The following is a 22602-nucleotide window of genomic DNA, read 5'->3' as shown; positions in this document are numbered from 1 at the left end:
ATTTGTCACATGATTGATGGATTTTGTGACCTCGAGTCTCTGCGGAGCAGTCACCTAACACTTCATTTCTCCCCGTCTCCCTGCTTAACGTAATGCTCAGGATCGAAGAAATAAGATATGTAAGGTGATACTTGAACGTTTTTAACATACAAACAATGTATTTACTCAAATGCATCCCTTGAAATCGCATCGCACCTACGACGCATTCACTCACACAACAGGCTTTGTTTTCTTACCACTAATAGAGTTATTTAACCCACATTATCGACTCTCCTAACAACTGTATAACACCATGATTTATATAATACCCGACCATTCAGGCTGTCCGTCTAAAACAGATGAAGGCAGTGCCCTAGAAAGTCAGTTTTAAGTCTCCAAAATGTAATTTACAAGAATCATATCTGATTGGCTACTAAAGGACAGGATTGATGCACCCCATCATAATTTAAAATTGGAAGTAGTGGGTATCGATGCTTGTATGCAAGTAGTTTTCGAATGGACACCATTCGTAATATTGCGATAACAACTAATCTTGCGAACTGATTCCATCGATAAGTGCACTAGACCAATCGTGAGTACCTAACTTTCATGAAGGAAGAATTCGGGCGAGTTAAATTCCCTAGGTCAGTACAGTAAAGAAAGTCTAAAAGCGTCTTTGAGGAAATGCGTGTTTGTTTTTGCTCTCTCTCTCTCTCTCTCTCTCTCTCTCTCTCTCTCTCTCTCTCTCTCTCTCTGAAACTCACCATTCATTGTGATGGCTTATGCATGTATTTTGATGTAGTGTATTTGCATGCATATGGTGTCTACACAGTGTCGCTGACGTTAAACTCTTTGCCCTCTCGCCATTTTACTCACAAATTACACTACAGTTACGGTTCTACTTTGCTTCTCAAGATAAGAGTCTGAAATGTTCACCAAGTGAGTGGTATACTAGTACCTGTCAGTAGTATTAGCATTCAATGGTGCAATGTTTCTTCCAATGCATCACAAATTTCAATCTATGACTTCAAAGTACGTGTAATCGTGGAAATGTAAAGGCTAGCCTCACTCTTACTCGAAATCGTATAACTATTTTGCAATTTCCCGTGCAAAAATATCTGTCTTTTCGGTATCGATGTGCAAAAGTACCGGTAAATGAAAACACAGCGACGCCGCTGACATCCTGTAAATGAAATTTTATTTATGCATACTCGTTGAGCACTTCTAGTCACTTTTTTATGTAGGACATTGGCGAAAGGTCAAAGCATGGCGTGTTGATAGATAAAGACCAGTCAAGATATCGACTTTCAGGACGAGATTAATCACTATCAATTCAAAAATAAAAAAAGTCATATCCGTGATATTATCAGGTGCTTGGGGGATGTTCTCGTGCTTTCTCGGGGAATAGTACGCGCGGTTATATTTCGTTGAGGTCAACACTCTCCCGTGACCTGTCGTCGACTATGGTCAAAATTTATGACATCCAGACCGAAAGTCTGTGTAGTAGAACGATTTCGATTACACTTAACGAGCAACGGGCGATTCTGGACAGATGTTTTGTGATATTCTGGCAAAGCCCGCCAGATTGATGGGCATTTTGACCATGAAGCAGTCGCCAGTCCAGTGTGACTTTAAAGCAACGAGAGTTTCAATTTTTTTGAGCAGTTGAATACCTAAAGACATTATCACTGTGTACAGAATTATTCATTTATAAGATAACGGTTGAATTTTCTGTTAAACTCGCTTTATTGGTCGCAAGTTTGCAGATTTTAAAACTTGTTAGAATACGAGATTTAGGAGGGGGTTGGGCTAAACTTACCTGTGAAATAAATTGCAAGCCCTACACCGACACCAACGGCAATGGCGAAAATCCCTAACACCACACCGATGCACAATGCCCTTCGATTCTTTCCGGAATAGTGTATCCCGTCGTCGTGTGGACTACCCTGGCTGGAAGGCGGCTGAAATTTTCGTATCTTGACTTCGCCGTAAGGCGTCGCGTACTGATATATGGGGTCCACATAGTCGCTGTTGGTGCTTCCGCTATTTGACAATCTGTCGAACGTACTATCGTAGTTGGGGTTGTTGTAGTGCTCCATCTTTGAGAAGAGAAATAGAAAACAAAGTTAAAACAATCAGAAGGTGGTCCGTATGCAGTGAAATCGCTGACTAGACTTCATCGTGTATTTTACGCATGAACACAATGACATGAAAAGTTCCACCGATAATATGGTATGGTGCTGTGCAACCTTTCTGACTAAACTTCCGCCTTTTGATTTCACCGATGACGAAATCAGCTCTGCTTAGCCATAGAGAGATTGAACTGTTTAAGGTTAAAGGTCATTGCAAACTTTTCAAAAAAGGTTGGCGGTTGTAAGCTGCGTTTGAAATAACTACAACGACTGCATGGCCAGTCGATGGATTGAGCCCATGGACTTAACTCAAGGATTTGACTCGTGGATTGGACTCAACCAGTTTAATAATAACCACAGTCCCTTTGTTGAGGGACCGTGTAATAACCACTGTCCTTTGTGGGGGGACCGTGTAATAACGTAATAAATTATGATAGAGTAATTGCAAAATACTTCATCATAATGAACTATTTCATCAAAATGAAATAAGATGATATATGTAACATTGGTCCATTTCACTGTACACTGAATTTTTTACAAAGATAACCTTATAATGACGTTAGTATGTGGAAGACATGGATTTTTAAATGAAAAAACTCCATCATCATTGGAATGCTTTTTTTTGATACATCGAAATATTGCGATATAAAACTGGTTGAGTCTAGTAGATGAGTCCAGGCCATGAGCCCAGGCCAGGTCTGACACTCAACGACTGGCCTTACATTTGTAGCTGCAACTTGTAAATATTTACATAACTGTAACGATGACCGTCAAGTTAGATACCTATTTACTCGAAGAAAGTGAGACAACAAATAAGTAAATAACGCATTGTACGTGTATAATAAGGATTTGTAGATAAATAACGGTAAATTCGCCCCATATTGCTTTTCTGAAATCAAGCAACTGCTTCACTGTACTTGATGGGATTTTTGACAACGATTCTGAAGTCATGTATTTAGGTATGGACGTACCAAAACTTGTGGTACGTCCATGGTTTAAGCTTCTTTAACTTCCATAATTTAAGCTTCGTCATCGGTTTATGCACTTTCTGTATTTCACAAAACGAGGAGAATCGATTAGCGAGTCACAAATGCAATATTCCGAGCATGTCGTAGGGATATATACATCAAATGAACTTTTCCTCCGGACAGCCATTCTTTACAGAAACCTAAGTGCGGGTCGTAAAATAACAAGACGGCGTAATTATGACAACCTCTTCCGTCCCAGGGCCTTCAGTTTTGCACGCACACTTTTCATTGAATCGGACTGGCGTGTCGAGAAGAATTAAAAGTGAATTCAAATCTTAAGAATAGAGGTGAAGGCTTTACTTCGTTTGTCATGACTGAACAAAGGACATACTGTCAGCGCCTGTTTTGCGCCTGACTGAAAACCTAGTACGCACCTATCTCGTCCTCTGACCCATTTCAAGGTCGGGACATTTGTCAGTTGGCCAAAGGACACTAACCGAATCAAGGGATCGCGAAATGTTTTACCACCTATAAGGAATTTTGGAAACTGTTGTTGTGATAAGGCCAAAAAAATTATTTGTTTCTGGTCACCGCCCGCATCACTTCAGAGTGTGCGCGTCAACTCTTTTTTTCCTGTTTTTCATTTGTCCCTATGGAAAATAGGGGAAAATGTATCAAATTCCGCCAAAAGTAAAAAAAAAATGCAAAAAAAATCGCGTCGCCGCATCATTTTTGCCACATGTCAATGACCAGAAACAAACCTATCATTTTTTGGCCTAGCAATCTGTAAAAGAACTCGGCCGAATACCATAAAGTTTCGTATTACTTCTAATACGACAATGTATAATTTTGTCAGAGTAAAGATAAAATCTATAGAGGGACTGTACTCATAGATAGTGGTCAAAAACATCCGGTCTACCGTCTCGTAAACCGAGTATCTAAAGATCTAAGTCTTCAGCATATCGACTGTACGCCGAAATTCCAACTCGCCCGAAAAGGTATTGTATTCGCGATACCCGGAATTCGGGGAGAATGGTCCATGGCGTGCAAAGGGCCCGTCAACATTCAATACAGGCGACTCTCTTGAGAGAGTTTTGACCTTATGCACAATACACCACACCCAATTTGTTTTCCTTCGAGTTAAACACCTTCACGTATTCACAAAGTCTTAGAACAATACCTTGATAGTATCTTCACAACAACACATACACATACGTACTGTATACCTGTTCTAAAGTGCGACCGGCAGGGTAGACCAGACGACGTGTAACATTGGACCAGTTCAAAGAAGTTGTGATTCGGCTTCTTGACAGGAGATAGAGTACTCACTGGTACTCAAATCATGGATTCATAAACGACAATTTCAAATTACTAATTTCCCGGAAAGAGAGGTTGTACGTATTTGAAAACTTGTGTGATTGTTCTACATGAATCCCGCCGCATCGTTTTTGTTCTAGAAACAAAGCTTGACCTTGCGTGTAATGTGGTCACTGGTATATAGGTAAGGTCTTTCAATGGGCACTGTAACATTTCCAAATATGGAAGCACACAGTGCCACTGTATTGTTCGGGCAACCTACCAGCAGTACACAGATAATTAGAGACTAATCTGTTCGGTTCTGACTTGAACTTTAACACACGAATCCGCCATGACCTTTCTTCGTTGCTGAGTAATTCACGGGCCAGCCCGTACTCAGGTTGCCACAACGTATTCAGATACGGCATTCTGGAGTGTCTACGATTCAATCAAGTTATCCATGCCGTGATTCGAACAAAATACCTGAGCAAGGAAACAGCGCAGGGATTGTTATTCGTTGGGGAGGTGACCGGCCAAGTTTGCCTGTCCAAATGATGTTTATAACATGTTATTGAAAAGCGTTCTATGTAAAAAAAATATTTCTGTTTACTCGTTGCTACTCTCTCTCTCTCTCTCTCTCTCTCTCTCTCTCTCTCTCTCTCTCTCTCTCTCTCTCTCTCTCTCTCTCTCTCTCTCTCTCTCTCTCTCTCTCTCCATGCGGCTCGTAACGTTCTCACTTCGGTGAGTTGCACTACTGGCGAATAAAGCCACATCTTAGTCAATGAAGAGTTTTACTAGGTACATAAGCATGGTGATTACACCTCTAGTGTAGTCGCTGTTAGAAAAACTCAGTTATAAAATCATTGTCAACGACTGGTCATTCTTGTAGGGCAAACAGGTCGCGCACCAGGGTCTTCTCTATAAATTCACGTGATAAGGCTCTGCTCGCTAGAGTTGGTAAAAAATTACCCGATCCCATTCGTACCAGTTACGCCCTACGGTCTTTTGTTGTACCCCCTGAAAGGTATGTGCTTCGCTGGTGACTTTATGACCCTTTCCTATTGTCACCTGGTGATAGCTGTCCTAGTGAAATGCTCTTATTGCGATCACCAGAAGGGCTTACTCATACGTAAATGAAACTATTTTCGTCCCAACTACTAGCAGCCATCAACGTAAGGATAGTCTCAGAATGTTTCTAAAACTGTGTAGCAGTACTAGGATATATATATATATATATATATATATATATATATATATATATATATATATATATATATATATATGATTATTAACTATAGTTGCCCTTCCTCATTTAAACGTCTGCGTGGATAAACGTTACATAAACGTTGTTAGTCGGTTTCAAGATGTCGCCATTGAAAGCAACAAATGCCTGTATTAGTTGCCGAATTTCTTAGCTAGCCAGGACAATGATAAAGAGATCCGAGCATTTATGTGAGGCAGGGGACACTATAGTCCAGCTAATCGGTCGACGTCTGGCAAATGTTATATGTGTGAGACTATATATATATATATATATATATATATATATATATATATATACAAAACACATAAATAATAACACATTTTACAAATAAATAAATAGAACAGTTAATAATAACATAAATTACCTCTAGAACAGTACTGCGATAAGTACAATGTTTGTCCCTGTGTCACGCTGAATATAGTGCACGCTCTCGTGGGAACAATCTATTCCGGCGGAACAAATACTTTTAACAGCTACCTTTCAAGAAAGGGCGTTCAATTTTGCGGTAAGCCGTGGCAGGTGGACTTGTTCACACAAAATAAGCCGCTTGTCAATTGTCAATTTTTAACCTTCGCACGATTTGTGTGGTGGACGGCAATATGCCTAGAGGCCGTCTCGACGGAGGTGATTAAATTCAGGAATTTGAGCACACACCTCACGACCACAAACAGGCAGGACTTCCCCACAAGCCCATTTACTGAAAAAGGGCAATCAGATAATTTTTCTAACAGAATTTGAGCGTGGCATAGACACACCGGCAATGAAAGCTCTGTTGAGATAGTCAAATTATGGAGGTAGAAAGAAAGACCTCCATGGTAAAATAAATGATTACTAAACCTATTTTGTCTGATACACACTAATTTGCATCCGTAACCAACTAGGCTCTCCTCAAGGTAATCGACCCCAGATTATCAGATGTTACACAATCCAAACCAAGTCAACAAACCGTTGTTTGTAGATATTTGGAAACATTTGTCGTCTCTTGAATGGTCATGCAGACAGATTGTGAAAATACACACGTGAACGCGTCTGTACAAAAATAGAAATAAAGTTAAATATGATTCGGATAGAATATGTATGTCTAAAACACTCAAAATACCTATATCACTTCTACTCCACTGATAAAATTGTATGCCTTTCATTGAAGTTCCATAGAATGTCTTTCTAGCTTTTCTTGTATTGACAACTTAAATGGATTTGCCAAGCATGTATTATTTATCACCAATGCGTTTAATTGTTGAATACTAGTATATTCACGCCCACTTTCATTATCAGATATTTCTAACAGGAAATCTATTTGGTAGACTGATAAATATTTCGACAGATAATAAAAGAAAAACGGTCTATGCGGCATCGACCAAAGCGAGAACCCGGGAATGAGAGAGAATGATGGACTGGTTAAGGGGTTTTTGATAGGCAAAATATCAATGTTAATTGATGATTGGCTAGATTTATGAAAGTGATAGACATGTGATAATCGCATGACAAATGCAATACCGTCGACACTGATCCTACTGAAATAGCCAACCGCTATTTATACATGTATTGAGCGTTCGTGTTGACCAAAATTGGCCTTTAACACAGGACATTTGTCAATAACAATAGGAACTCCTCCCTACAATACCATACCAATGTAATTTTATTGCCCTCACATCCGGCCATGTGTGGAACACGTTCGGTAATCACGCATATTTACCTGCCTAATCAACGCATGGTATTTTAAGGTGTGCACCACGAGTCAACGCATGTATTTACTTGCTTGTTGTTGAATTCAAGCATGCATGGAGTACTGTCAGTCCTTCTACCTACCTACCCACCTATCTCCCCACCAATCTGCAGAGTACCAACCCAGGAGCCTCCCTGTCGACCCACCTACATCATGATGCCTTCCCATCTGTTTGTCTAATCTCTTTATCTATTCGTCTGCTCGTCTATGTATATCTGTCTGTCTATCTGTCAGTCTGTCTGTCTGTCTGTATCAAGGATAATGCAAATCTCCTTACTATTTGTATGTGTACAGCTTGTGACATATGCACCTTCAAATTGGTATGCGCGCGTCTGTATCATCTGATTTCTCAAAACATGTCATGTGGTTAAAGATTCATATAGGTATCCCGCTATACTACTGGGTGGACATTCGTTAAACGCCCGTCATTGAATTACTGAACCAGCAATACACTCTACAGTAATGCTTTTTGTTCATAATCTAAGACGACCGTAATTTATTGTATCTTGATTCGCCCCATCCCCCGACGCATGAATTTGCAGAGCGGATCACCCCGGATGATACCCGGATATTAAAGCAAGACAGTCGAACAAGCATGTTGCTTTAGGTTTGTCTACAGTCTATGCTTGAATTGACCCGTAAAGCTACGAGTAAAGCATGATGTCCCCCACTGCTTTTTAGGGGCATTGTGCTTCGAATTCACACGTATGTATATGCCACTGTTTAAGGCCAGAGGCCTGTGGCAAGGACTTTACTTTGTACCGGTGTTTTGATCGAAAATAGGATGTTCATTATCAGTCTACACATGAACTGAGTATTTCATGTTTCATTTACATGTACGTTTCTAGAAATATGTCACTTTCATGGTTCAGCGAAATTTCGCTCTTTGTTTAGTGAGTGGTTTTGGCTCCTTGTACGTGAACTTTTTAGTTATTTTCGTTATAATACGTCTTTCCTTCACAACTGCTGCCTTGAAACCATTTACTCTTGGTCGCCTTTAAGGTATAAAAGGCGCCTCGTGATTGATTTTTGGGCTCTCAAACGAGTGCGTTGCTTTTTTGGTCTACCACTAGTTGAGCTCACAGTGAAGCTGTTGCATAGTGAATGAAATTTTTCAACGGCTAATTTTCTGAAACTCAAAAATTTATTATTTTCCTCAAGAGCTATCACAGGGATGGATGGTGGCCATTTTGAATTTAAAATAACGATTAGTTTAAGGTAGTGCTTTGCTTCTCTGGTTTAAAAATTTGCATCACCGTGTCACGTGACCCCTGATTTTATTCTTAATATGGAAGAGAATAGCTGACAGTTTCCTTTAGGAAAGCTTGAGCAACACTTCTCGTCTTTCACTTTCAACGAGCATACTTCCGTAGTAAAATTAATTTTCTTTGACCAAGGCCGTCACGGTGTGTTTTACAAGTATGGAATGGCACGAACTTTTACGGTCTGCCATGCAACCAACATAAAAACGCTATTAAAACTCATGTGAAAACTTTACAACTTATTTGCCTTAAAATAAAGATTAGGTATTTGTTTGCTGTCTATATCGTTCGCTCCGATTTGAAATAACGGGTAAATTAAGACATAAAAATACTCTAAAAATTTAATTGTTCGGATACACGCTGGTATAGATGTACGCAGTTCCAGTATCTCTTCGACGCGCACTGTACATTCGTATATACAGACATATTTTAATACAACTTCGCTTTGTCGTATGGATTTCCGCAAGTACCACATTACGCATGTAAGCTTTCTTCAGCAGAAAATTATTATAATTGCTGTATGGAAGTTAGCAGACGTTGTGGACTTATCCTTTCAAATATAATCTTCAGTTATTACCAGAGAGGAATTACCCCATTCCCTGTATTTTCTAAGGCTGCTTTTTTTTTAATGTGTGACAATCTGTGTGTGTTTTAGCGTATATATGTTAAGCTATGATATATATATATATATATATATATATATATATATATATATATATATATATATATATATATACATATATATAAGCTATGATCATATTTATCATTAATAGATATATCATTTATATGATATATAGATATATAGATATGTATGTATATGTATATCTATATATATATCTATATATATATATATATATATATATATATATATATATATATATATATATATAGTCAAAGAAGGTGTTGAAATTCGATAAAATAAAAAAAATATTTGTTTTGTTGACGACAGTTTGAAACCAACTCAAAGCGTTTCTTTAAAAATATTTTTGATTGTGGCACTGAAACAGAGACATTATTACTTTGTAGTTGAACTGGTTTTTGCTATCGGGCATAACACTCTGCTTTTAGCAAAGAGCACTGTACTTATACGAGGACATCTGTATGCTTTGGTAGAACGAGCTCTGTAGTCTTTTTGGGGCTCAGCATTCAAATATTCAAAGGACTAGAGTCAACTACCCTACGGAGAGCATTGTTACAAATTCCATCGATGAGAGCAAATAAAGCTCGCCTTCTTGAGAATGTTGACAGCTTTTTAGGACGTATAAGGTGGATGCTTATTATTAAGCAGTTCTATTTACATCTCTCTCTGAGACCACAGAATAATCAGTGGTACGTCCATACACATAAGAGTAACAGGCTTATAGGAAAAGTTACATCTATCAGTAATCTGAAGATTACAATATGCATGAAACTCAAGAAACAGATATTATTACTTTGTACACATATATATATATATATATATATATATATATATATATATATATATATATATATATATATATATATATAAGCTATCGTTCGATTGTATTGTATATGTGATGCCCCAAAGTAATAGACAGTTGGTATAGAGTGTCTTTGTACCAGCGCTCTACTGTCGAGTCGCACAAAGCCATTCCTCTAATTTTTGTCTGTGTTATTGTTTGTGATTTGAAAGCACGACAAACACACTATTCACCGTAGTCTTTTCAGCATGGCCGTGTTTAATCAGGGTTGTTGTTGCTCCACTTTGCCCGTCTCTAGTGCATGCACTTTTGTTGTGCAACTCCGATGGACGAGGCTGCGACTTACACGTCAGAAATTCCATAGTGAAAAAGTCATGGAAAGACACCTGTGGAATCTAAACCTTGAAAGGTTATTAACCCTTTCTCGACAGAACAAGGGCACAGGAACTAGCATTTGAAATTCGAAAGATTTCGAGCAAAGAGAGGTGACTCTATATTGTCATCGTCCCCAGGGAATTTGAGAATGCATAGACGTCTGAACAAACAGCAGGCAAAATTATGTTTATATTCACCAAAAATTAGATAAGTAATTTGTGAATATATTGATACTGACGGAGATTTATTTGAATTATATGTCAATTTTTTCTCGGTATTTGGTACTTATTTTTAGAGGATTACTGATTCATAGGATGTACTTGAAGACCTAGTCTTGTAGAAGAATTCCACGTATGTCGCCACAGCAGGATGCGACCGCCTGGTTGAGAGCTACCGCTGAACGAGGATATGTGGGTTTCTTTCACCCCGTGGGACACAAATAGAATACGCCACACCTTGTTTGTGATCATTGCCGTTTATACACATGTACAGTCCGGCGGCCCGTCGTTATATTTTGGTGTTCGCCGCTGCCCTGTCGACGCCAGACATGACCTCTTCGGCAGTCACGCCATACACTAGTTTAAGCAGGAAAGGTGCTAAATTTAAGCCTATATTTTGCTGTCAAAACACTTGCACTTTAATAACGATGAACCAGTGTTAACGTGTTTCAAAACCCACACCATTCTTTAAAATAACTACACTTCTCCAGATGATTTTCGAAGGGCGTAAAATTATACAAGTAGGAAATATTATTAGGACTACAACTGTTATGTTTTAGATGTCCTTGTTCATATCACGTTCGGCTTATGGTCAATATGTGCCGTTTGTTTCCTCCAGTATACATTTCATACGGTTTCTTAATATCGCACCCTATAACGTTCAAACATTCGAAGCTAAAATGTGACACATGCGCGTGTCACCTCAGTTTATATCACTGACAGCATAGTTTATTATGTTAACGGCCTAAAACTCGACGTAAGCTTTAAAATCGTTTGAACTTTTGAAACAAACAGCATCTGTGTACACGTAATAACTCCAGGTATTGTCCTGCAAAGAGAGTTAGTCTGCGATGGTTTACCACACTGAATGACGGTATACAGCCGTTGTTGGTATGGTTTATTGCGATTAAATCATAACAATATATTGAAATTCTGGCTTAAAACGTTCACAAAGAAAATTTTCTATAGATTTGAGCTCGCGCGTATTTCAAACGTGTTATATCGCGATATAGCATGGTTATTTCACATCTCGACCAATCAGATCACTGTATTTGCACCATCAATATACTTGCATCATAAAATACAAAACAGCCGCCTCATTTTCATTAGCGTATCATGTGTGCTCAGCCATGGGAAGACGGCCAGAGTGCGATATTAATTTGTAACATTATCAAATTTGATTAACCAAATCCGAATTAATCAGAAGATGGCCTCGGATTGTTTATAGCATGATATAAATAGTGTGGGATTTTTTCCTTCTGTCTAGGCATGCTTACTGTAGGCCTTTCCTGTTATGTCATCAAGCAAGCATAATAATCATCTTTGTTAAATTCGATACAATAGTGTGATATTGATGTCAAATATGTCTAGGTCGGAGAGTTTCTTGCGCCATATTCAGCAAAATAGTGTTTTGTCTCGACGTCTGCTCGCACTTCATTGATTTGTTTGTTCGTGTGTATGTGTCACGGTGTTTGTATGTTCTAAAAATTTATGATCGTCTGATTGTGCTGAAATCAAGCATCGACCGACATCAGAAAGCTATCGCCTGTTTCTCACAGAATGGTGCGATTTTGTTTGAACTGATTTCACTATAGCTACAGAGCTAGTGCATGAGGTTCTGCACGACCATAGAGTTTCGAGTCCCACATTACTAACTGTAGGTCTATCTAAAGGGACACTTGAATTCGCACTTTTCCGAATCCATTGGAGGTTGCCAAACGTCAACGCGAATACCAGGACAAGGGGTCTCGATACTTGCGGTTAGGCTTTAAGTCGTTGTATATAGTGAAGACCTGGGTTATTTGATTCCACGACATTGATACAACACGAGAAATATGCCCTATAACAGCTGTAGGCCGTGTGTTCCATGGTGTTGACAGAAATGTCCGTTCCAGACGACGCATATGTGTGACGGGCCATTCCATTAAAAACGCTGCTTAAAAAGCACGGGCGTTCACTGAGTACACTCTTTCTATAGACTATGAGTCATCGTTCAAGTTGAATAACAAAGCCTCGATCGTGCTACCCTACCTCCATGCCTATACCATGGACGAAACATAATTACAGGTGTCAGTTTGCGTTGTCTAATGTCATGTATGAGTTTGTGTAAACCTGGTCTCTAGTGCAACGCAGGGTCATGCTATGATACATTCAATTTCTATGTGTGCAGCTCGTTAAAAGATGAGAGCTGAATGCGACATATTGCGGGTCGCGCTGACACAATCTGACATGGCGGCGCACAGGTCAATTCGTTTTGAAAAGCGACTGACTGCAGACGTCCATTGAATGGACGGAACGCAACACACACATCTTGGGTGGGACCATAGGTGTTACGGTTATGTACGTGCTGACATAGTGTATAGCCAGCAGTGGTTGATCAAAATAAACATCGAAAGTGTCCACCGAAGACTCAGATTGGTCACCTTTTCTAAAAGAAATCCGTTGCGATGTATGGTCTATGTCTATGGTAGGGTAGACCAAGGTCACGGCTTGATTCAAGTACCCACGACCAACAAGTACAGTAATTGATGTCCACATTAATAGTGTCCGGAGAGCTAAACGCACTTACCTTCTCGTACTGTGTGATATCTCTGTTGTAACTCCGCGTAGCAACAGGTGTGGCTTCGCTGTCACTCTATAATTTATCCTACCATTTAGGTTTATTCCCGCACTGTTCAAAAGTTAAGGAAGATATTTCTCCTGGAATGTGTTAACAGTCTATGCAACTCTCTCAATGGGTGCCGCGACGAGCCATTTTCCGCTTTTCAACTGACGAGCTAATTGCGGTTTCTTTTTTTCGTACGTGTGACTATTTACATAACAATAGCCGGTGTATGTCGTCAGAGCATGTATTTACAAAAGGGTGGAGTTATGTGCAATAAAAAGGGCAACGCTTAACAGTGAATCAAGAAATGACTCTGATCTCATATCCCCCACGGTAAAGGTATAAATCGCAAATTACCGGTAGCGCTATTTATGTATCAGTGGGAAAAAAGAAATAGTTGTGATTTTTTTCCGGCGGACAGTGAGTAACCGGAAGTGGCCGGCGAGAGATTATGGATCGCTTCTCCTTTTTGAGGAGCTGAGTAGCAGAGAAATGTTGGAAAATGTGACTGTTGACAGGTGATTCTGAAGAAAACTGAACCTGTAGCTCAGCCTAGTTTGCGACGAGGACACGACATTAAAGACATCGTTCCCGTAATGTACGAATGTCACCCGGGCGAACAAGTCCTCTCTCTTGGCGATTGCGCATGCTTAGAGAAATGACAGTATTGATATCATACTTTGAAATTAACACTTAAGTGACACTATTTATCTTTCATTTATAGCTAATGATAACTTCATTCGTAAATTGGGACTCACATGGCCAATTAAATTTGAAGGCCTTCATCGTCCCTGAGTAGAAACTTTTACAGTCTCGTTTTACTGAACGAGGAAATATCCGAGGCTCGGCGCGGAGCCAGATCTACCTATCTCAGCAACGTACTACAATTAATTTCAGTGGAATCTATGTAAAGAAAATCGTCCCTCTTACCTTGTTATCCACAATAAAGAAAGGAATTCTCATGAGCGGGGGAGTTCAACTCCGGTCAAAGACCGCCGTTGCATTTTAATAACAGCCATAAATGTTTCCGATCGTAATAAAAGCCTGCTCATGGTCTTTTCGCCAGCTGAAGTACGTTCTTAATAGCCATGATACCTCAAATCCCGTAAATTTCCCGATCAATTTCATACGAAAGAGAAGTGGCGTATATGACAAGCATTCGAGTGTTATTTTTTGTGTTCGTGTTACGCCAGCCAACAAAGGACTAATATTGACCTACAGGGCTAGGTTGTGGGCATGGCAATGGGGTCACACGATCTTATTTGTGACAGTGTGACAGCAGCGGTTTGGTTTAAAGAGATCTTTCAACATCACTCGACCTTTGATCTCTGTAACAGCAAACACACCATAACGAGTTCTGAAGTGATTGTGTGACGTCATTTGATGTTATCGAATAGTGTGACGTCACCGATCGTCAGTACCGCGAAGTTATTATACGTCACATATCCTTCAGCGACATGACAGATATGTGCTTTTTGGCCAAACATAGTTTTGATATCTTCATAGAGGCCCCGTGGAATTCAAAATATTTGTACCTGTTTGTTTTATTCTATTTACTCGAGTGTAACCGTGTTTTGCGAAACACTTACACCACTGAGCGTCCGGTGGTCACTGAAATGTGACGAGAATATAATAACCTATGATTCAGCATTTTCCCGGGAAATACATACTGTAGATTATGCTTGGTGCGTATCATACTAATTCATACATGTATTGTATGATTTTAACGCAAACGTTGAGCTTACGGGTAAATCATATATGTGGTTACCAGGGTCACCATTGTCGACTTAATGCTCAGGATGTACGCGCCCTCTCAGACCGGAAATTTAAATTTGGCACTTCCCGCAAGATAACATTGTCAATTGCTAGGGTTTCGTTGTATGGGAGTGAATTTTTAGCTTTATTTATCTATCATGCCTTCGGAGTTGAAGAGATTTTACAATTATTGCAATTTCCCCTTCCCCCTCTGTCGTCTGTCTGTCTGTCTGTCTGTCTGTCTGTCTGTCTGTCTCTCTCTCTCTCTCTCTCTCTCTCTCCTCTCTCTCTCTCTCTCTCTCTCTCTCTCTCTCTCTCTCTCTCTCTCTCTCTCTCTCTCCCTCCCCAGTGTGTCTCAGGAAGACATGTTAGTTTTGCAATTCATATAAAGGACCGGGGCCACATTGTACAGAAATAAAGTACGATGTTATAGTATGGTTTGGCACATCGTGGCGGCCCAGTCAATATATATAATAGCCATGAAATTCATCGGTCTGACTAAATTCTATTTTAAGATTGCTCAGTTTAAGCTCAGTTGTGTCTCTATGAAAGCCATTTGTGAAAGATGCCTGTATTTTGTGTCATACAAAATTCCCGTTGTGTATTTTACACATTGCCAGAATGACCACCATACATTTTGATTCTACAGTTGCGCATAAATGTACCAAGGATAATCTAAAATTCTGCAAAGTAAAGGAAGGGCAGCAATCGTATACCCTTGAATCTAAATGATTAATCATGAAATGTGATTATTTTTACATAATCTCCCAACAGTTGATTTTGTTGTCTTTATGGTATGGCACGCCTCAAAGTTTACCAAGTTGTATTGTCTTAAAACCAGCAACTGTACTTAAAATAAATAATTAAATAAATAAATGATACAAAAAAAAACAAATAAGAAGCGATGTTAGCAATTATCTATTTATCTAGTTATTTAATTAGTCAGTCAGTCAGTCCGTCAGTTACATAGTTACTTAGTTTTTACTCCTTAGTCATACAGTTTAGAATAGTAAGCGTCTCGAAGCTGAAAGACTTGAACGTTTTATCAAACGTTCCATATAGAGTGTTTTAACAGTACTTTTACAAATTGATCAAGAATAAAGTTCAAGGGTCACCATACAAATTGGTATAGTGAAGCAAAAATTACCTAACATTTCCAGATATTTGAAATTCAAAATGGCCGCAATCCTTTTGGTAGCTCTATGAGAACAAATTAAATTTAAGTTTTTTACAAAACTGAGACGGTAAACACATTACTAACTTTAATAGCTTCAAAATGAGCCCCAAAAGCCGTAGACGAGAAAAATATTTTCAAAAGTTGGGATTACGTATAACCGTCTTAAATAATAATAATAATAAATAATAATAATAATAATAATTTATTTATAAAGCGTCGGTATCCACAAAAAAATTATCAAGGACGCTGAAAAATAAAAATACATTACAAAATATAGTTAAAAAGCAAAGTTACACCACAAAAAGTTGTTAAAAATGGTTAAAAAGCTGTTTTAAAAAGTAAAGTTTTCACATTTGATTTAAAAACAGATAGGTTTGGTGACTGGCGGATGCTAAACGGGAGATTATTCCAGAGAATAGGAGCTGCAACACTAAAAGCACGATCACCATAGCTCTTAGTACGTGATCGAACAGGACAGAGTTTAAACTGATCAGCTGACCTCAAGTTGCGATTTGGAACATAGAATGTGGTCATATCAGAAAGATAAATTGGTCCAAGCCTGTGAATGGATTTAAAAATAAGAACTAAAATCTTAAAACCAATGCGTTCTGAAACAGGTAACTAATGCAACTGATACAAAATTGGAGTGATGTGAGAGGTGGCTTTGGAACGAATTACAATTCTGGCGGCAATATTTTGAATCCGTTGAATACGACTGATTTGGTACTTAGGCAGCCCCAGTAAAAGTGAATTACACGAATCTATTCGAGATGTAATAAATGCATGAACCAATTGCTCTGTAGCGGGTTGAGATAAATATTTACGGACAAGTGCAATACGACGCAAATGAAAAGTGGCTGAACGGCAGATCTGTCCAATATGCGGTTTCATTGTCAGACAAGAGTCAAGGAGGACTCCCAGGCTCTTAGCCTGCTGTGGACGGGAATCAGAGCATCGCCAACACGAATTTCTGTAATCCCTCTGGCAGACAGATCACCCGAAGTAGTAGAAAAGCCCGGCGGTGGCAGTCTCTGGATGGGTGGGTACCCACGCTCGTTAGCAGAGTTTGAAATGTACCCCTTTTCCCAGAATTTTCTCCTGAAAAACACCCCTTTTTTGGGAAAATCTGGGAGAAAATCACTGCGAAAAACACCCCCTTTTTCCCGATATCTGGGAGATTTTACCTAATGTTTGCAAAGACATTTGAATACCATAATTTACCAATTTCAAAGCAAGTGTGCTGACTCTTGGTGAAAAAGGAACACATAATACACTAGCTTAGCATGGGTTGACTTTGTGTTTGATGTGCACAGTAACAGACTGCCTTGTTCAATGTATGCTTAGTAACATAATGAAAACTTGAAATACAGTGATCGTTCAATGTTTTGTCTTCACCATATGTTCATCAGTCACACTCATATACAATCACTTTTCTGATCTGTTTTGATCTTGTATTAGTTGATGGCTCTTGAGTTATTAGACATCATCCGTCATCTGTAGCTGCAAAAACAAAAAAAAAAACAAAGAAAAAATCCTTTTGTAGAAAAATCACTTGTAGCTCAGGGAAATTTGCCACCAGCAGCAAACATTTTTTTCACAGAATTTCAGCAAAGATAAATAGTACTCTCCTGCTTTCAGGTAACTATCTATCTACTATAATTTCAACTGTTAATACAACTACATGTAGTACAAAACACTACATGTAAATGTCAGTACAATAAACCGGGTACAATCTAATGAATGACAGTTAATTCAACTAGAAATACTTCTTAGTACAAAACACCACATGCAACTTTTATTACAATAACCTGAACAGATAATCTACCAAATAAATGACAACCAACCCAAAGAGAAATACTACAACTATACAAAACACCTCATGCAAGTGTTAGTACAATCTATAAAATGACAACTGATTCAACTAGAAATAACAGTGGGCATTATCAATATCATGTTGATTCGCTGACTTGAGTTGACCAGCGATGCCTTACAACTTGTAGCTATGGACCAAGCTGTGATATCGCAGTGGTGTTGTGGCGTGTATCGAACGCGCTCGGGTCAAGGGTCATTGCCACAGACCTTGACCCGAGCGCATTCGATAGATTCCACAGCACCCCTGCGATATCACAGCCACTATGTACCAAACAGCACAGCTACCTACATTTTTGCTGCGGATCCGTTGCCCTACCACTCCCTTTGCTGGTTGTGTTGGGGGAGTCCCCCAACACAACCAGCAAATTTAGAGAGTGGTAGGGCTACGGATCCGCAGCAAGCTACATTTATTAATTTATGAGTTTCGCTAAGTTTTTGAAAAGACTTACTTGACTCGGAGAACTCACTTTCCAACATTTGAATCACTTCTGGAATCACTGTGTGTACTCCGGGTACACATCCACAATGACCGCATCTCAGACTGTAATTTTCACTGACAAATTCTATGCATTCTGCACAAGTTTTGCATCTCCCGCGAAGAACACCTCTACCATCGACCGCCATATTGCTAATCATACAGGAAGTTGTTGTTGGATGTTGAATTAGCTATCTCTCCCCCCCCGTAATTACAGCGTATCAATTCATAAACACAAGAACAAAGATTACCATCACAGGGACGGTCACTGGATTTCTAAACAGCCGGAACATACTAAATTTTAATCGAACTGATTTGAGGGGTGGGCACGTAGCTACAATCACCTTCACGATGTGATGTACGGTTCTCCGGGGACGGTTCTGGATCATGGCTTTGGGGACCGCTGCTGGGTTTACTCTCTCGAACAAGAAAGCGTCTTGGGAGAAGACCTATTCTCGGAGGGTGATCTGAAAAAGTACCCCTTTTTCTCGATTTCACGGACCTAGATTTCTCCGTGATGTCCAACTAAAATTACCCCCCTTTTCCGCGAAATTTCTAACGAGCGTGCGTACCCGGCTGCTCCGAGACTGCCACCACCGGGTAGAAAAGATAACAAATTCAGTTTTATCATCATTCAAACACAAGAAATTTGCAGACATCCAAGACCTGACATCAGAAATACAAAGTTCAAGATTTGAAAGCATCCCAGCAGCATTATCTTTGTTAAAAAGACAGATACAGTGAAGAGTCGTCTGCGTAAAAACTATACAGACATCCATGGCTATAAACTAATTCGCCTAATGGAGAAGTGTACATATTAAAAAGTATAGGTCCAAGAACCGATCCCTGTGGTACCCCAGTGTCAAGCGGATAAAATATTGACTGGGTGGAATTCACAAGTACACACTGGGTGCGATTTGAAAGATATGACTGAAACCACATGAGGACAGTATCCGAAAGACCAAACCGGTTTCTAGAACGATTAAGTAGAGTAGTATGATTCACAGTGTCAAATGCTGCAGAAAGATCAAGCAATACAAGGAAAACATCCCTTTTCTCATCAAGAGCAAGCAAAATATCATTTGTTACTTTTAGGAGAGCAGTCTCTGTGCTATGTCCTGGCTTGTATGCAGATTGTAATGGCTCATCCAGTGAATGGTTAACAATGTGGGAAGTAAGCCTCTTGGCAAAATGGCAAGTTAGATACAGGACGGAAATTTTTAAGAACATCATGATCAAGAGACGGCTTTTTAATGAGAGGTTTAACGACGACTTCCTTGAAATGAGCGGGTACAACACCATACCGTAGAGAATTATTGAATATTTCAGTGATGTGAGGTAACAATACTTGTGTAATATCAGGGTGTTTGAAGATCTTGGTTGGAATCGGGTCAAGGCAGCAGGTTGAGGAAGGTGATGAACGAATCACCTTGTCAATTTCATCAACAGTTGTTGGTTTAAAGACGTCTAGGCGACATATTGGTTTCAATACAGTCACAGGCTGTGAATGATGGTAATTAGAATTTCCAGACACAGTACCAAGGTTCAAAGTTAGTGACTTAAGGCGATTTTAAGAAGAATTTAGCAAAACGATTTGCTAATTCCGGAGAGTCATCATGTTTTGGTAGAACAGCGGAAGTATTATTATGACCAAATAGGCCCTTTACGACCTGAAATAACTGTTTTTGGTTACCTGCGCAATCGTCAACAAGTCCCACGTAACGGGCTCTTTTTGGCAGCTTCAACAAGACGAACGACGTCAGTCCGACACGCTCTGTAAATCTGGCGATGTACTTTCAATCTGGTTTTTCTCCATACTCTTTCTGCCTTCATTCTTCTCAACCGTGCATCAATTGTTGACTGATTAATCCATGGAACTGGTCGCCTATTCGGGACCAGTCTCTCACGCGTTGGTGCCTGGCGATCAAAAAGTATCGCGGACTGTGTTATTGAGCAGCCCTCAATTAGCAGTTATGTCGTCGTCTGATTGGAGGTGGATGGATGCAGGTAAATCTGCAGCGAACTCTTTAGCCGAGAATGATTTCATGTTTCTTGAAGTAACGGATTTACGAATGGTTCTGACATGAGAGAAATTGTTTATGGAGAATAGCACCGGGAAATGGTCAGAGATTGCATTAATCGGTTCGACTCGAACATCAGCGATGGTACTGTCATCGACACGAGTGATGATATGGTCAATAGTATGACCAGCACGATGTGTAGCACAAGTTACCGATTGACGCATAGAAAATGATTCCAGGATGTCATAATATTTCCGGACATTCGAGCACATCGGATTATCAGTATGAAGGTTGAAATCGCCAGCGATAATAAGCGGCAAGTTATCAGTAAGATGACCAGACAAAAAATCGGCGAAGTCATTGACGAAGTCATCGACGGTGAAACCATTTGATTTATTTGGTGGAGGGCGATAAACCGTAGCTAGAGTAATATGCGACGATGGAGTCTTTATACGCACTTCCATTAATTCAACTGATTTGATTGAAGTAGGGACTGGATGTTGGGACACTGACAATGATGAGTTGTAGATTGTGGCGATGCCTCCCCAACGACGTTTACGCGGGACACTGATAATGCTATAACCTGGCGGAAGAACTTCTGTGATGAGGGATGAATCACTTTCATCGTCACGTAGCCATGTCTCAGCAAGCATTAAGACATCTAAGTGGAGATATCTTGCAGGAATTCATTGATGGCTGTGAACTTATTACAAAGTGATCGGCAATTCATGAAGGAGCAACGCAGAGTATTTCTGTGATGCTGATTATTGATTTGAGACGATTCAGTTCTGCTTTTTGAATGTTCGATGAGAGGAATCTTGATCAGATTACCATAAGCAGCACGGGAAATCTGATTGGTTGTTCCACAAGAGTTAAACAGGTGTGATTCGGCGTGATTCGTGTTTGAATGCGACGTTGCTTTTGTCTGCCTGCAAAGCAGCGACTCTTGGTATTCTGAGTCTTACATATATTCGCATCTTTGAGTCTGTTCCATAAGGTGGTGGTTAATCTTGACAATAGGCGGTCATTCATGACATTCTTGCCGATACGAATCAAGGTGGCAGCTGTGTATACTGACGAAGGCATGGTTTGAAAAAATGGTGACTGTGGAAATGTCAAGGCCAACAAGACAAACTAACACCAATGTAGTTCCAAAATCAGGAAGGCACGGCTGTCAGTAACAGTTGTGGAGTAAAGTCCAGACATTCATAAACAAACTTGAGGAAGATTAAAACGGCGAAAGACACTTAAATCGCTTTAAAACGACATGAACTGGAGGGACTAAAACAACGAGTGCAGCACGTAGCGCGACTCAAGGCAAGTCTTGAGTCACATTACTAGGCATTGGGAAATTGGACCGTATTTCGGTATTGATTGACACTTAATTCATTAGGACGCTCCGAGCTCCTTGAACAAAATTTCTAGATACCTGAGTACGAGTGGGTGTACCTTCACTTACACCCCTTTTGAATAACTTTGGAGTCAGACCTCATTTACGATGCGCATGCGCCATGTTGCTAAACTGGGTGCCACTCCAGTGACATTTGTCACGGCCTGCTTCTCGTTATTGACCAGATGAATGGACTTGATTTCACGGATCCTCATATCAAATCGTGATCTTCACGAGACCGTGAAATTATTAAAAAGATTTTAAGCAAAGATCAGATGAGCAGTGCAACGTTAATATGCATCGTGGTTAAAACCAAGATTTCAAAAATTCGACATGTTAAAAGTTCGCACCGACAATAGCTTACCATGGTTAAGCAAACTGTCTTTTCAATCTGTACAGAGTAATACACATAGTGATGCAAATTCTCCATGACAACATCATTACACACGTCCATTGTTCTATTAATAGTAATTTTAAAGAAGCTGAATATAAGTTCTTGGCTCTGCTCGCTCATCGGCTGTGGCTCTTGCTCTGTTAGTTCAAATTTAAAGTGAACACCGCTGTCATTCAGCAGTTTCCAGATTTTCTGCACCATTCACTATGTATAGAGTTCAAGTATCGTGTAGCTCAGATGCCATTTCCATT

The 22602-nt window shown here is 39.6% G+C and overlaps 1 protein-coding gene and 1 long non-coding RNA gene across 5 annotated transcripts in view; both read right to left on the bottom strand.

Moving 5' to 3' along the window:
• The window catches only part of LOC139115821 (low-density lipoprotein receptor-related protein 2-like), a 61677-nt gene extending 47432 nt beyond the window's left edge, over positions 1-14245 (bottom strand). For 2 of the 4 annotated variants that reach the window (XM_070678194.1, XM_070678195.1), the window contains exons 1-2: positions 14198-14245; positions 1799-2078 (exon numbers count right to left, since the gene is read on the bottom strand). In XM_070678194.1, coding sequence (XP_070534295.1) covers positions 1799-2078; positions 14198-14230 — 313 coding nt within the window. In that variant the 5' untranslated portion in view covers positions 14231-14245. Of the gene's footprint in view, positions 1-1798; positions 2079-4305; positions 4446-13231; positions 13461-14197 lie in introns of those variants that run through there. The other 2 variants (XM_070678196.1, XM_070678198.1) reach the window with 2 other exon arrangements.
• Positions 14246-17477: 3232 nt separating this feature from the next.
• Positions 17478-18694, bottom strand: LOC139115825 (uncharacterized). Its single transcript, XR_011548192.1, has 2 exons — positions 18521-18694; positions 17478-17699 (listed from the first exon to the last, which is right to left on the bottom strand). It is a non-coding gene; the product is annotated as an uncharacterized lncRNA (long non-coding RNA).
• Positions 18695-22602: the final 3908 nt, after the last annotated feature.

Source organism: Ptychodera flava, chromosome 17, assembly GCF_041260155.1.
Source record: "Ptychodera flava strain L36383 chromosome 17, AS_Pfla_20210202, whole genome shotgun sequence".
Lineage (NCBI taxonomy): Eukaryota > Metazoa > Hemichordata > Enteropneusta > Ptychoderidae > Ptychodera > Ptychodera flava.
The sequence above is the reverse complement of the archived record's forward strand: the minus strand, read 5'-3'. Positions and strand labels throughout refer to the sequence as shown.